Consider the following 15,537-nt stretch of genomic DNA (forward strand, 5'->3'; position numbering starts at 1 on the left):
ACAATATATGTACTACTGGAAGAATAATGAAATCTGACAGCTGAAAAAAACAGACCTGGAAATCCTGAGGATTAAGCCAATGAAACTATCAATCAGGCCTAGAAATCTTTATAAATCACAAATACACCTGAAAAACCTAAAATTCACCTGCTGGCCAGACATTGTTTTTTCTCCACTTGATAAAAAGCAGCTACATTATCTAAAGCCTATCATAAGAAAATACTAATGGGAGAATCCAAACTGCAGTCAAGTAATTGCAAAATGGTCTCAAGAGCCAGAAGCAAACTGGAAGAAGAGACTGCTTCTGCATTATGCAGAACTTCACAGAACTGGTGACACTTTTCAAACAATAAAACCAGAAGCTTGACACTTACTGATAGTGAAGTTTGCAAACTTCTTCAGAGGGTACAAGTGCATGGAAATAGATATACATTTGCATATAGGGTATTCAACAAATGTCTCCTTCCAGTGAGGTTAATCCTATTTCAACCAAAGATAATCCTACTAACTTATGAAGTGTTTCAGAGACCTAATGGGAGATGGTCAAACTTTACAGGGCAATTCAATTTCTGCAGGTCAAAAATGCCACTGCCAGAACCAGGCCCAAGAAAGGAAAGGCAACTTCATGAGTTCGAAAAGCAGAGTTACAAATGTATAAGGAAGAAACTGAATGCATTAGAGTCAAATACTCCAAAGAAAACCCCTCTAATTGGATTGGAAAGATAAAGAGAGGATACTGTAGCTAAAAGAAGCCTATATTACAAAATCAGGATACTACTACTGGGATACTTCAGACAGTGGGTTGTATCAGTGGCATTACCAGAACAAGCTGTATCAACATGGTCACACCACTTAAAATGCAAGATGATCATCTGGGGCTACTCAACTCAGCTATTCAGGATGTAGTGGGTATCATTATCAAACACAAGGAATGTGCTCATATGATGCAAGCTCAGATACTTATGCCACAGTTAGCATTAAAGCCAAACTCAAAACAATTGATGGACACTACAAGAATCTTCTGAGCTTCCTGGGAGTTGCTGAGGAGTCCTTTCCTCACACTGGTCCACTGGAAGTTCACTTTCTCCTCCACTTTTAGACTAAACAATGATTTCATGTGATACATTCCCATTAACCTTTCTAGCTGAGTCAGTTGCCCTGTAACTTAAATTTTCAGCTCTGGTGCTTTGTGGAAGTTATTTAATTTTGGCACGAGTGACAGCAATTGTGTGAGCTCTTCTTTGCTCATGTATACAGAACTCAGTCAAGAGCATGCAAGAGTAATCTCTTAAAGTGATAAAGTCTTCGAAAGCCTGGGTAGGAGCAATGCAATTTAATTAGCGGAGTTAATGCATTACATTTAGCAAAGGTTAAAGATAATTGAAGAGCTCACCCAGCTCCATTGAAATCAATGATGTATTTCTGTTAACTTGCAGGAGTACTTGACCAGAACAGATTATTTAGAAAAAGAATTTTCTGCATAAATCTACCGATCAAACATTCACAGAGATAACATCTAGCATTTTATATGCAGGCTTCAGTTTACAGGATATTGTCAGAGAAACACTAAAAACCAGTAAAAAGATAGGAGGACTTAAAAATTTAAAAGAATCCTTCCTTTAATGTGGGCTCTTTAATCACAGCCAGAAGACAAGAGTAAAAAAAATTGCAGCAGGTGCTTCAAATATGTGGAAAACATACCAGATCTGGAAATCTCTCTGAATTAAAATCACATATCAAAAACGGTTTTAAGATGTGTGATAAAGAATACACAGAATGATGCTGACATTTTTACTGGAGCCTATTGTACATCCAAAAGTCAAAGGGAAGGTCTCATTCCAGCACTCCACTTACTGTAAGGTGGGTGTCTAGGGTCCCTTTATGACCAGAAAAGAAATTTCCAAACAATCATGATATGCTAAAATAATCAAATAACATGTGGAACCATTTGCCTTCTGGATACCTATTGGATAAGATTATTTATGATGAGCAGCCCAATGAGCAGAACAAAGACCCACATCCACAGAAAGAAAGGATATACCTTCAAGTATTTAATATTTTTGAGATTTAGTAGCAGAAACAGCTCTCTCAAAATCTGAACCATTTTTTGTAACTTCCCATGGATAATTTAGGATGTGTGCAGACAGATTTCTCTCTTTAGCTTTCTCCTGGAATAGTTTCAACCATTAGCAAGGGAGCAGTGTGTACATATGAAAACAATAACATTATTTATATGTTTGCATTATGAGAGTTACCCTATGAAAGTTTTTCCTGTACCAGTTACTGAATGCATACTTACTTATTGATTGTGTTTTCATACAGGGCAATGTTACAGTCGTTTTCTTCATTCACATCCAAATATTCGACGAGGCCTTCATGCAAGAAGTCTTCAAAATTCCTATAGATAAATTAAAAATTACACTAGAAGTACTGACCTTATATTTCTGCAAATATAAAATACTTAGTACATATATTAAAGGAATGTAATATGTAAAGCTAAACCAGATAAATACTTCTACATGTGGAGTTATGTGCATATTACATATTGAAGAAAAGTGTGGTTTTTAATTAATCCTGTTGCCCATTCACTGCTTCACAGTCTGACAGATGAATGTTACTTACTTGAACAACTACATAAAATCTTCCCATATGTACTCATCATCACGGTAAATGTAAGCAAATATAAGGATAATCACATACATTTTTGTGATTTGTGGAATTTAATTAGACCTAAATTTAAATGCCTTTGTATTAGTGTGGTTTTTTAAAAAAATACGTAAACTAAGAATTTGCAAGGACTTTCAAGAACTCTGAATGTGCCCAGTTTAGGGTGGTTAAGTTGATACTCCTGTGAGGTGTTTGATTTTTCAATCAGGAGGATGATACTGCCTCAAACCTTCTACTCGCAGACAGATGAGACTGTGACATGTAATTATTCTGTATACTCACCAAATCTCACAGCAGTAACAATATAAGAACACCAGCCTTAATTTGACTTTAAACAGAAAATCTCCCGAACAAAGATTTTGAATTTATACCGGAGAGCAGACTTCTCTAATTAGCTAACCCCAAGACTGTGAAATATTGACTGACTGAAGTATCTCCACACAGTATTTTGGTGAAGATGAATATGGCCTACTTGAATTGTGTACCTGTAGCCTTGAGCCAGTTCTTCCATATGCTTGTTTGTAACTGCAGGTTTTTGCTTCTTGACAATTATGTAAGGCCTGAAATTTAAAAAAAAAAAAAAAAAGAAGGATGGTCATAGCAAATACTTAGGCAGGTAACTTAATTTACTCTTACACTAAGAACCCTGCCTATGCACAACCTATTCTATAAACTGTTCTTAAAATTTATCAGCCTTTAACTGATAAAACCACATAAATAAAATCCATAACTATTCAGACCTTAGTTTGATATAACTTAAAATGTGTATCAGAAAATTCAAGACTTAAATTTTGAGGTGAAAGCCATTTTTTTCCCCTTTAAATCTAAGTTCAATCTTTAGTTCAACTAAATTTTTTTTAAGTTTTACCTACAGATTTTGATGATGGCTTTAAAAGATTTGAGATTTCCCAAACTACAAAGCTAGGAACAGCATTTAGTACTGTGGTTTCCACAGAACACTCAGTTCACCATTTGTGCTCAAGTGTCCACATGCAAGGCTGCATTTTGCAATTGCCTACATGCTAAAAAGTACAGGCATTAACTGTGGGTGATCTCTGATGAATCCATGAATTTCAACAGCACATGGATCTCTGAAGGCTTCCCTACTGCACAAAAACACTGACACAAAGGATGGCATGCAAGAAGACAACGTCAAGGGCTGTTGCTATTTGGACAAGCTGCTTTGATAAAGAGCAGCAAAAAGCTACAAGATACTTGTGGAGTCCCCTCTGAAGTCTAAATAACTGTTAGACGACTAATGAGCACTTCTAAATGGTTAATAGGGATATCTAAACAATTTCAGGGTGAGGGGTGCCACAAAGCAAACTTGGTAAAGCCTTGCAAATCCGCATGATTTCCCTTGCTTTTATTTTAAAATTAGTCAGCTTTACTGCCATCTCCCAAACTACACCTATTAGCCCTGACTGGAAAAGTGATTTCTCTGCCACTGAATATGGCCCTACTCAGGACTCCTTGAGCAAGTATGATTAATTGATGGTTTGTGCATTTACTATTTTGGAGCCTCTGACATGCCTCAAACTGCATTGAACATGCTCTGAGATTCAATTAATAAACAAAGTAGAATGCCACCAGTAGTTGTGATTGCTGCTTTGTTGAAGTGAGCACAGAATATGCACACAGCCAGACAATGCTAAAATATGTATATATTCATTAACCCATTCTGTTTCTTCCAACCTCTGCCTATTTTGAATGAGGACTATTTAAGGAGAAAAGAGATGCTCAAGTCTTACTGAATTTGCTTAAATCTGTTCCTGTGAAAGTCTTAGCCCAGTGCATAGAAATTTATAGCCAGTTAGTAGTGAGGTAATTCTGACGAGAAGTTTACCTGCACAATCTCCCTCCATCAGAGGAAATGTAGACACATCTGTCAGACAGATTTGTAGAGATGGAAACAAATTCGTTGATATAACCTGCTCGACGCAAGATCCGAAAGGTGTTGACTAATTTCGGGTGATCACGTATGACACCTAGGATGTTACCTGGTCAGAGAGAGAATAAATACCTGGTGCATCCTTTGCACATCCAAAACTATTTACAAATTCTGACCATGTGTGGCATGCGTAGAAGTACTTCTGCTTCTTGTAAATAATGAGTTGCTGTAAAATCCCCCTTCTTTAACATAAATAAGAACCAGCTCTTTTTTCTTCTCAATTCAAAATTGTCAGAATTTCACAAGTCATCTACCTGCATGCTTCCAAACAGCCTGAGAAACCAAATGGTGTGGTTCTTCCAGCTTTCTTCAAGTAAGTTTCTGCTCAGGTGCCCATTAATCAGTTGGTGCACAACTTAACAACTCTCAAGTCTGCAATTTCACCTGTGTACTGAAATGGATTCAAGGTTTCCGAAAACAGATCAAGGAACCGCCCTGCTGCCTTGTCAGAAATTTCACAGTCCTGATATTTTGATGTATGTGATCACTCACAACAGTACTAGAATTTCTCTTTTAGGTACTTAGCTCAACTCAGCTATCTTAGCAGGGCACTTCAGCTCATACTTAAATATTCTGATGCATGATGAGCAAACAAGAGAGTAAAATTCATTTAAAGAGTCACCTGACCAAAGTAATCTTAACATATAAAATAAACATCTGTGCTCACATTTTAAAAACTTGAAAGGAGAAGTCAAAGGATTATAATTTAGGGAGTTTGTAAGACAACAGAAGGGTCTTTACAGCTTAAAGAATTTGTACTTAACAGATTATCTACCTTCTTAAGTAATAAGTTTAAATTGGGATCAAGTCAGCTATCCACAAGTTGGAATTTTTTATGGATTAAACCCACAAACTAGTGGACCGAACAGTAAATTGGCTTGTCCCACTTAGTACTAGTTCATCTACATTTGGGAATAGACTGTCTTGTTCTGTACTCCAAACTGAGCTTGTCAAGGAAGAGTCCAGTATTTTGGCTCTGTACTCCCCATTGGACCACAAGACAGAAGAGAATGCATGTGGTTTCACTGAACCTTATCTTTAACACATTGCTACAGAAAAGCATAGCAAAGGAAAGTAGTTTGGTCAAGTGTTGCTTTTATGTTACCAGGAAAAGGCAGGGTTGAAGAACAACCACTGTTTAATTCAAGGGTAAATGGAGAACTTACTCATGCACAGACATTACACACTAGTCCTTGCAAGTGGATGCTACTGACAAAAGGCTATTTTTGAAATCACAGATATAGTTTTTAAAATGCCAGTATTTTGAAATCTCATACTATAGTACCTGTTGTTTTAGAAATGCTAGAAGATCAGTTGTAAAAGAAACATGAATGTGCAGATGCAAAGCACATGCCCCAAATCATCCCTTTAACAAGACAGGCCTGTTTTCCATGGTCTAATTTTTCTCATCACACACAAAGCAAGATGTCCCTTCAAAGGTATTTTTAAAGAGAACAGCACTGCTAAACTTCACAAATAATATTCTGATTTCCTTTCTGTTTTTAAAGGCTCTTTAAAATGCACGAATATATATAAAACATATAAAGATTACAGATAACTAAATGCTTTCTGTAAAGGAAGATATGAGTTTGTAAATTTATTACAGTATTACATATTACAAATTCAAGTTATTTTCTTCTAAAAGTACTTTATGAATGGCACTTCCTTTGGCCAATATCTAAAAAACAACAAACAAACAAACCCCTAGTTAAATGTACGTATTTTTGTGCCTATTTATGCAAGTGGGCTTAAAAACAGGGCTGAAACTTGAGAAAGCTTCCATTTCCCAGCTACACACATCTGCAGTCGAAATTCTGAAGACACAGCTTCATGAAACTAAGTGCCATCATCTGGCCCATCTACTTTGCCCAACCCTATCAAAATATTTAGAGAGGAAATTATTTGCACGTGGAAAGCAGCATCTGCTGTTGACTGTGATCCAAGAACTACTGGAGGGTTTCTGAAGCCTAACTCTCCATCAGCAACAAATCAGAGTCAAGACTGGTGAAAAGTAACATACCATTAAGAAAAACCAGGAACACATTTGGGTATGAAAGTTCTTCACCACAGAGCAAGTTGACATCTTCAACTCCAAGATTACTGGCTAATTTAATAATTGGATCATCTTCCATATCCGTAGTAATGTGAGTCATGAGGGCAAGGTTTTTGACCAAACCACAGGCCTAGGAAAAAACAAAACCAAAACTCACTAATTTTATCCCTTCTCTTTCTATGTGTTAATACCATACGTGCATTTTTCTCTCCAAACTGTATTTATGATTGACAAAACCAAAAATATGACAAAGTGAAATTAATTACCCTGAAATTATGGAGGAAAAAAATAGTAGAATTTTCTATATCGCGCTGAAATGTAATGTTTTAGCATTTATCAGCTAATAAAAAATATAGGCACTGAAATAGATTTTAAGTTAACCAACCATGTATAACCCTATGTTTCTCTCCTCAGCTACTCAGCAACATAATGGAAATACAAGATCAGTCCATTGATGAATTTTCCATGTATCCTGTATGTTCTAGCACAAACATTAACATTCTAAAATGAAAAAGTATCTTATACAGTGTAACTTTATTTCAGCTGCCTACTAAGACTAGCTTATATTGACTTATTCAGAAAGTTCAGAGTTCCTCCCCCCAGAGAATCTTCTAGTCAGAAAAAAAGAGAAAGAAAAGGAAAGCCAAAAAAACCAAGACTGTCAGAATCAATTCCTTGACGGAAATATGTACAAAGATGGTTTTCTTCATCAAGCTCATAAAGAAATACTTCATCAGACTTCATAAAGAAATACTGGTAACATGCTTCCAGAAACACTGCAGGTTGATGCCGCAACTTGAAAACAGAATGCTTATTATGGAACAAAGGGAGAGGGGTTTAGGACTCCTCTCTTTCTGCTCTCACCAAAAGAGAACGAGTAGCTCCACTGCAAAAATGGGACCTGTTCATGTCATTCTCATATAGCCAAATGATTTCAGAACTGTTTCCAGACAGTCTAGGTAGGAGAAAAAAGACAATATAGTAAGGAGGACCAGGATGTAAACAGGTAGGATGTAAGAAGTCACACAAGTTGTGTTATCAGGCAGAGGATAATTTATCTCTGCAGAAACCTCTTCATCAGAATTATTCCTCTGATGGAGGACCCCCTGCTTCAAATTAAACAGTGTCTCCATTTGTCAGGACAAGAAATAGAGAAGGCAAAACAGAAATTCCTCACCTCTCCTTCCGGAGTGTCAGAAGGGCAGAGCATTCCCCACTGAGATGGCTGTAGCGATCGAGGACCACTCACTTTCCTTGTCTTTTCAAACTGAGAAGAGATCCTGGTCATCATTCCCAGAGCAGATATGTAAGACAAGCGGGACAAGACTTGTGTCACGCCTTGGCGGTCCATCTTGAATCTCTTTAGAGACCAATTTCCCTGTAGAATAAAATTAATGTTTCAAAATAATTTGTGCAGTTCATCCTTGTCTTGACTTTTTCCAGAGTCTAGACAGAGTTGAGATCTGAGGAGCTTTGCAAAACAAATGTTGCCCATTGATATTAATCAAATTTCTAACTACCTATCTGCCTATAAACTCCTAGTTATATCATATCTGCATTAGGTATTCAAGAGAAGTTGAAACAAAAGGACTGCTCTTTCAGATGAGAGGACACTTTTGCTATTACATATTCCATCACACAAATAGTCTTTTTTATCTGTCCCTCACAGATAAATTAATACTCAAATTTAGCTAACTGAAATTATTTTGGTTTTGTTTTACAGATTTTTTTTTTTTAGTATTTAAGAAAGAAAAAAAGGTCTTTGGAGTGATATAACACTTTTATATTAGATCCCACAAGCTTTCAGTTTTGCCTTTTCCATGATTTGTTACTTTTGTAGGAAACACAGACATTTATTCTGGAGAAGTCTGACATCAAAGCCCTCTGTATTTTTTTGGAGCCTTTTGTTTTTGGAATCCAGAGGAAGAAGACTCACTGATGTGTCTTCCCAGAGAAGAGTGTCTGTGTGTGTGTGTGTGTGTGTGTGTGTGTGTGTGTGTGTGTGTGGAGTAGATCCTCCCAACTCCTGTTCGGATTACACCAAATATGAAATGCAAGATCCATTAATATCTCAGAGATTTCGTGATTCAGGACTGTCAGACTGTCACAGGCACTCTCACTTGTGGTTTTAATCACAAAAACAGAGGAGCTCAGAGCATGTTCTAGGACACAAATATGCTTCCATGCAAGATTTAATAAACTCTACTGCAATCTTGAAATATGGGGCTAAAATTTTTACCTTCATGACATTTACTTCATATCCAGTTCTCAGCACCTGAGTCAGCAGATACAGCAAGTTTCTGTCTGAAATACTCTTCACTGCAGGCACCATGTCACTGTTCAGTCCAAAGATAACATTTTCCCAAGGACTGCCTTCTGCTAATTCTTGAACCTTTTTTGGCAAACTCAGCTCCCCAGTAATAACAAATAAATTGAAGTTTGCTTGCTGTACTACACCAAAATCCTCTTAGAGGGTGATTTGCTTGGCTTTTTTTAATTTCTACTTTTAACAGCACAATTCCATTCAGTGATCAACAGAAAGAAAACACCATCCATATGAATGGTTCTGTTATTTGCTTCCACTGGAGACTATCAAATAGTCTCAAATTTGTAATAGCAAGTGGGAAGACATCATGCCCAATGGCAAGTCAGTCAAAAGAAACCTGTTCATTTGTTCAGCATTTTTGGGAAGGGTTTACTCACTGACCATTTCATTCTGTAAAGACTGAGAGTTATGGGAGTTTTTCATCACACTAGAAAGTATTGCATCTGCAGGCTAAATAAGTATGTGGTTTCTCCTTTGCTGCCCAGAAGAGTCTAAAATCAAAAAGACTGGGAAAAACAGGAAGTAAAAATGCTGCCTGAAGACGTCATACAAAATACTCCTTGTGCTTTGGAAGGGACAGAGTGGATCCTTCAAAAGTTGTCCACAAAAATAAGAAAATCAAAAGAGGCCAGGGCAGTTGTGAGACCACTCCCATTGAGAGCATCCTGTTGAGAACTCTTATGAATGGGAAGTTGCCCCCTCAGTGGTATCAGGTGATTCTTCAGATGCTGAAATGTCCATCAGGCTTGTGGCACTACTGCCTGCCCTATCTTCTCTTCTAGGCTTTTCCAGGGTAAGGAGAGGACCTGTAGCAAACATCACTGAGCACCGCTGTACAGCTGATGCAGTAGGGCTATGAATTGTTTTGCATGCTACTCGTATAACTATGAATCTGCTCAGTTATTTCATGCTCTTTGAGACTTTCATTGAAGCATTCTGGTGAGATTGGAGATTGTAATTTCCAAGAATCATTTTTATGGTATTTGCTTAATCTCTTGAATGGTGTGCACTGGGCATTGTTCCTGAGAAATTATTTTTCAATGCTTAAGAGCAGATGGTGTTTAACTGCTTATGTGGCAGTAAAAAAAGTCCAAAGACACAGGAAGAACGAAGACTTTACTGAATATGGACTGAATACTTACAGATTTATCTCTGTCAGTCCAAATGGAAAAACTGGCACAAGCTAGAAGAAAGCACTAGCGTTTAGAGAAACAAATCTGTCAATTGTTTTGGTTATGTGCACTGTGGAGATTTAACTACATTTGAGGTACTCATAAAATTAAACAGTGATAAGCTTTAACACTGGGATTTGTAATTTACAGACTGTTGGTGGTTTTGGATGCAATATGTGGAATTAATTTGTTTACAAGAACCAAAGAAAAACCTCAGTTTCATGCTAGGCAGAAAAGCCCTCTCAAGAGCACCAAAGATTAAAAATTAAGTTCCACAATTTTTACCAGCTCCTAAAATACTTAAGTCTAATCTAATTTCTTTTAAAAATCATGCATTTCAAAGTCTTTTACAAGCTACCAACTGGATTTCAGGAGCAATCTCACAAATTGTCTTTCACCTCAGACATCTGCAAGAGCAAAGTTAGTAGCTATTATTGTTCTAGTCCACTGACATGAAGGAAAGTATCTGTTCCAGCAGAAGACAGAAATAGGCTAAAATCCAACCAAGGCAAATATTTAAAGGGTAATTATCAGGGTTTTTTAATATTATGGCATGCAGCAGATTTCCCTGTTAAATAGATCAGTACCATTAGCAGAGAAGTATGAACTTCTAGGCTGCAAATTTGTTCATTTCATCAACTTCAAAATAAAAAGGCACTGGCCTCAAAGACCTCAAAATTGAGGTTGAGGGGATTTTTTTTCCTCCTGTTCATGATGTTTTCCTGCTGTTTTTCAAAAATCTTTGGTACAAATGATGTAACCTGACCCCAGCTAAATCCAGATAATAAAAAACCACACAGTCAAGTAGAACCTAGAAGACAGTCAGCTGGATATATACAACCATGAACACTGTTATAAATTTGCCTGTTTCTACCATTACTTCTCAAAAAGTAAAACATCCGTTTGAAATAAAAGATGCTTGATTATTACTGATTCTTCAGTGAATTCCAAACGCCCTGCCTGACAGAGTTTTCCAATTTTAATCTATAAAAAACATTAAATGGATCTGCTTTTTAAACCAAAACCAGAAGATTCATCAAAAATAAATGTACACATTTCCATCATTCACTATGGTGGAAAAGCTCTGCATCCTAGAATGAGAACAAAAGTACTTACTGTGGAGATGGCATTGACCATGCCATTGGAGATCTGGTCCTGCCGCATGTGCTTCACGACATCAAACTGAGCTGCACGCTGCTTAGGGATCACCTGGTCAGCTATCTTTTTCAGCTCAGAGTTAAATTTTTTGAACAAGTCTTCAAACAGAAGAGAAAGAAGCTGGAAATACAAAATGGTTAAGGGAAAAATTATACTTCAAGTCTAGGAAATGAGGAAAGAGACTACTTGTCAGTTAAAATGTAACTTTTGTGTTTCACAAATCATAATTTTACCACAAGTTTTTTGCCTTGTTACAGTATTAGAGAACTTTTAATAGAAATTAACTAGAATGGTCTACGTTCATGGTCTAAGTTATCCCCTTTTGCTTTGCTTTAATCTTTCCTTCACAATATTTTAGCACAGCCATACTTCTCTACGCTATCCAACTATTTTCCCTAATCTGCTACATTACAATCCGTCTGATTTACTTCCTCCCTAAAGTTACAAACTCTTTTAAAGATTTAATACCCTAAATGTACAACCCTGAATTGCACACAAGATTTGGAGTCAAGACTGGTTTTTACTCTAATACATGTCTCAGGTTTCATAGCCAGCTTCCTTACTCACACACACTTTTATCCTGTTACTTTCTGCCCATCACAAGCTGTGGAAAACTAATTACACCCACAGAGAGTTCACCTGTGGATGTTCAACATCTGTCACTGTTTTCTAGAATTGCTACTGTCTGGAAAGTGCAATACTCTTCACATGTCCCTCTTAAAAAAGACAAACCAACAACCCAAAAAGTCTACATTGTAGGCAATAAAGCTATATATCTTAGCTGAATAGGAAAAAAACCCCAAACAATCAACCCAAAATGAACCCAGCAACAGAACCCTTCAAAAGTGTGCATTTTAACACAATTATTGCCTGTATATTAATTACTTCTTAAAATAGCCATAAAAGGAAAAGGCTACCAAAGTTGTGATCTGACTTTTTTTTGCTCTCCAATCTGCTTTGTTTCTGCAGTTTGCTCAGCCTCTCCTTGCAACAGCAACACTTTTCCAAAACATTTAAATCTGCACCTCATGATACATTTTAAGTGTTCACAACAATTAGCTTTGCAAGCAAGCAGTGTAAACTCTAAAGCCTGGCATTCCTGACCTGGGACCTGAGTCTACAACAGCTCCAAGTGTCAGAAGAATAAAAAATGCAGCTGCTCTCAGTGCCAGGAATGGTAGTTTCCAGTGTACAAAGTACCCAGTGCAGAACAAGCTATGTGCTCATCCATCCCCACCTAGGACATTCTGGAGTAATTTGTACCATACAATTTTTGTATATGCAGAATTAAACTGTATTTTACCTGTCTCCATGAGACCTAGCCCCCACCTTTCCTTACCTTCTGGAAACAAGAAAGTAAACCACACTCTTCTCTCCCTAGGACGGGCCCCTAGCTTTCATTTCCTTTCCTCTACCTACATGCTTCAGCTGGGCTGACCAAAGCATTTGACAAATCACACTGCAAAGCTGATGACAACACACAGAGCATACTAACCCGTGACAAAAGTGGAATCCTATTGCAACTCTGGACAGACAGGCTTTTTAGACCCAACCTTGGAATGAGAGGAAGGTGCTGTAGAGCCTCTCTTCCTTCCTGATGTTTGTAATACCATTAACAGTTGCAAAATTATACTCTCTCACCACTGTCCCAAGAAATCCAGTCACCTGCAACTCACCTGTGATATCACAGTTAATTTAAATTAGACTTCCACCAGAAAGAAAAGCTTTTATGAAGCATTGTATTAGGAAGGAGAATGCACTGGAGTTCCCAAAAGTAAGATTATGAGGGAAGAGTTTCAGAAATACGGAAAAAGTAAGAGGAGGAAATGTGACATCTTAAGATGCCTGATAGTCTTGTTAAATAAGAAATAAACTCTTGAAATTAACTACAGTAAACATTTGATCTAAATAGGATTGAAACATTTACCTAAACACTTGAAAAAACTACTCAGAACACATTTTCATATTCGATTTCTTGATCAAAAAACTGCAAGAATCTCATCATTCCACACCACCCTTCTTCTCTAACTAATAAAGTCAGTTACACCCCAAGTACACCAACTTGTTACTACTTGCCAGTCTGGAAAGCCTCATACTTCGCTAATTTCACTCACAGACTCTCTAAGAGCTCTGACTATCTGGCAAAGAAGAATTTCACAATAACCACATTATTTAGGTCAAGAGTAAGAGATTAAAGAAAAAGGATGGAATGCCACTGATAATATTCAATGGATTTCATAGTTAGTCCAGGGCCTTTCAGCCTTCTTCAGAGAGGAGCACTAAAGAGCAAATTATATGTAAGGAAAAAAAATACTGACAGCTCACCAATTGATTTTCATTGAAAACCCTAAGAAAAATTAATAAAGAAGTTAAGCTGCTGAAATACAGTTTCAGCAATTAGCTTAATGTCAGAGAATTCTAATTAGGCGCCTTGAGATTGCTATTTAGCGTTTAAGCCTTTAGAGTGCCAAATTCTCCCTTTCACACAAACTGGTTGCAAAATTAAAGACATTAGGCAGCCTTAATTATATTATCAGAACAGCTGGGATTAGGCAATCTCTGAAGTCAAGGCAGTATTCTTTTGTCACAGGGTAGAAATCCCTTGCTTTCCAGGGTGCCGGATTTTGGTGCTGTTCCATATCTCACGCATACAAAGCAAGCTGCATTAGAAACAAAAAAAAAAAAAAAAGGACGACAAAGAACAGAGTAGTGCTTAGCAAATAATGAACACATTAAGGGAAGAGAAAAGGTAGGTGAAAAGATTAAGCCTGAAGTCGGTAGGCTTTGCTAACACCTCAGCTGGCACCTGGCCTACCGAGCCTCTAGTGGCAGACAGACTAAGAGAAAGCTCTGTAAACCAGCTTGGCTAGTGGATACAACTCTGTTATCTAAAGCTAAAGCACATTTCATACTCTCTTGTCCCATGGGGTGTGAAATTAGCAGCTATTGTTTTCACATATTTTTATAAACACAATGCCATTTATGTCTTTACACTGCTTAGACCGCTGTGTTTTTCTCCTCGCATGGGAATCTTTTCTTTTTTTCTAATTTATTCAGATTTTAAATCAACAGGATTTTTATTCCAGGAACATGCTGGCATAAAAAAACCAAAAAAAACCAAAACAAACCAGACAACCATTTTATCCACACAAACTTTAGTGAAACACAAACATCTAGAAACTGGCAAAACTCTACACTATTTAGTCTGCAATCCAACAAAATTAGTATTTCACCAAAAAAAAGCGGAGGGAAATTAAACCGCTCAGCTTGAAATGAGCATTTAAAATACTACTCTTAACCAAGTATTAACACCCTCTCCCACCACCCCATCCTGCCCCCCCCCCCCCCCCCCCCCCCGCCTTCCAGCACAGGTCTTCTTGAGGTAGAGAAAAATATGCGTTGGCTTTGTTGTGATGATCCTCTACATTTAAAACCTTTTCCCAAGTAATTTAAAACAACTTTGGCTGTTAACATCTGTGTGAGCAGAGGCCTTTTTCTTACAGCTTGTAGAAAATTCTTTACTTGCTCTACTTTCTGCTTCTAGAAGTATTAAGAAAAAACAAACTACTCCTTTGATCCAGTTAAATAAGAACCATCTGACGACAAAGCAACAACTAATTTACTGATTACAATCATACTGAACTACAGCAGTTACAGCAGAAACCCAAGAAATGCATCACAGCTTAAAATATTTATTCCACTGAAATATTGCACTAATGTCGATTTACTACTCCTTACACTTCAGCAACATATTCTGCCTCAGCACTGATGCAAAAATTTGAACAGTTAAGACATTAATTTCAAGAAAGAATTTTCCTATCCTAAAAAGTTAAGTTTTTTTAATTGCATTTGTGCTTTCAATGTGTTCAAGAGTGCCATCTTAGTTTCTTCCGCAAACTAGGAAGCAAAGCATGTGGTTTTTACTCTAAAATAATTGCACTGTGTGTGTGTTCACATATGGGCATAGAGGGCAGGGCAGGGTGGAAAGGAGGAGTAGGAGACAATACGAAAGCACACATCTTAAAAAGTGTAATACAATAAGAATTTCCACTGGATAGGAACAAAAAGGAACAAATATTGTTATGTGTGCAGAAACAGAAATCCCAATACAAACGCGGTGGGCAGCAGAGATACAGTTTCTGCAATCCAGTGCATGTTGTGTATTTAACTGAATTTCTGACGCATGATCAATAACCACAGGTGATACCAA

The 15,537-nt window shown here is 37.2% G+C and overlaps 1 protein-coding gene across 2 annotated transcripts in view; it reads right to left on the minus strand.

Annotated features, from left to right (window-relative positions):
* The window catches only part of POLR3B (RNA polymerase III subunit B), a 71,928-nt gene that overhangs the window by 35,872 nt on the left and 20,519 nt on the right, over nucleotides 1-15,537 (minus strand). For both annotated transcript variants that reach the window (XR_005258892.1, XM_038153303.1), the window contains exons 13-18: nucleotides 11,286-11,447; nucleotides 7,849-8,049; nucleotides 6,639-6,801; nucleotides 4,514-4,667; nucleotides 3,153-3,227; nucleotides 2,300-2,398 (exon numbers count right to left, since the gene is read on the minus strand). Coding sequence is in view for 1 of the 2 variants with exons in the window: in XM_038153303.1 (XP_038009231.1) it covers nucleotides 2,300-2,398; nucleotides 3,153-3,227; nucleotides 4,514-4,667; nucleotides 6,639-6,801; nucleotides 7,849-8,049; nucleotides 11,286-11,447 (854 nt within the window). In the remaining variant the exon portion in view is untranslated. The remainder of the gene's footprint in view (nucleotides 1-2,299; nucleotides 2,399-3,152; nucleotides 3,228-4,513; nucleotides 4,668-6,638; nucleotides 6,802-7,848; nucleotides 8,050-11,285; nucleotides 11,448-15,537) is intronic.

The sequence above is a fragment of the Motacilla alba genome, chromosome 1A (genome assembly GCF_015832195.1).
Source record: "Motacilla alba alba isolate MOTALB_02 chromosome 1A, Motacilla_alba_V1.0_pri, whole genome shotgun sequence".
NCBI classification, from domain to species: domain Eukaryota; kingdom Metazoa; phylum Chordata; class Aves; order Passeriformes; family Motacillidae; genus Motacilla; species Motacilla alba.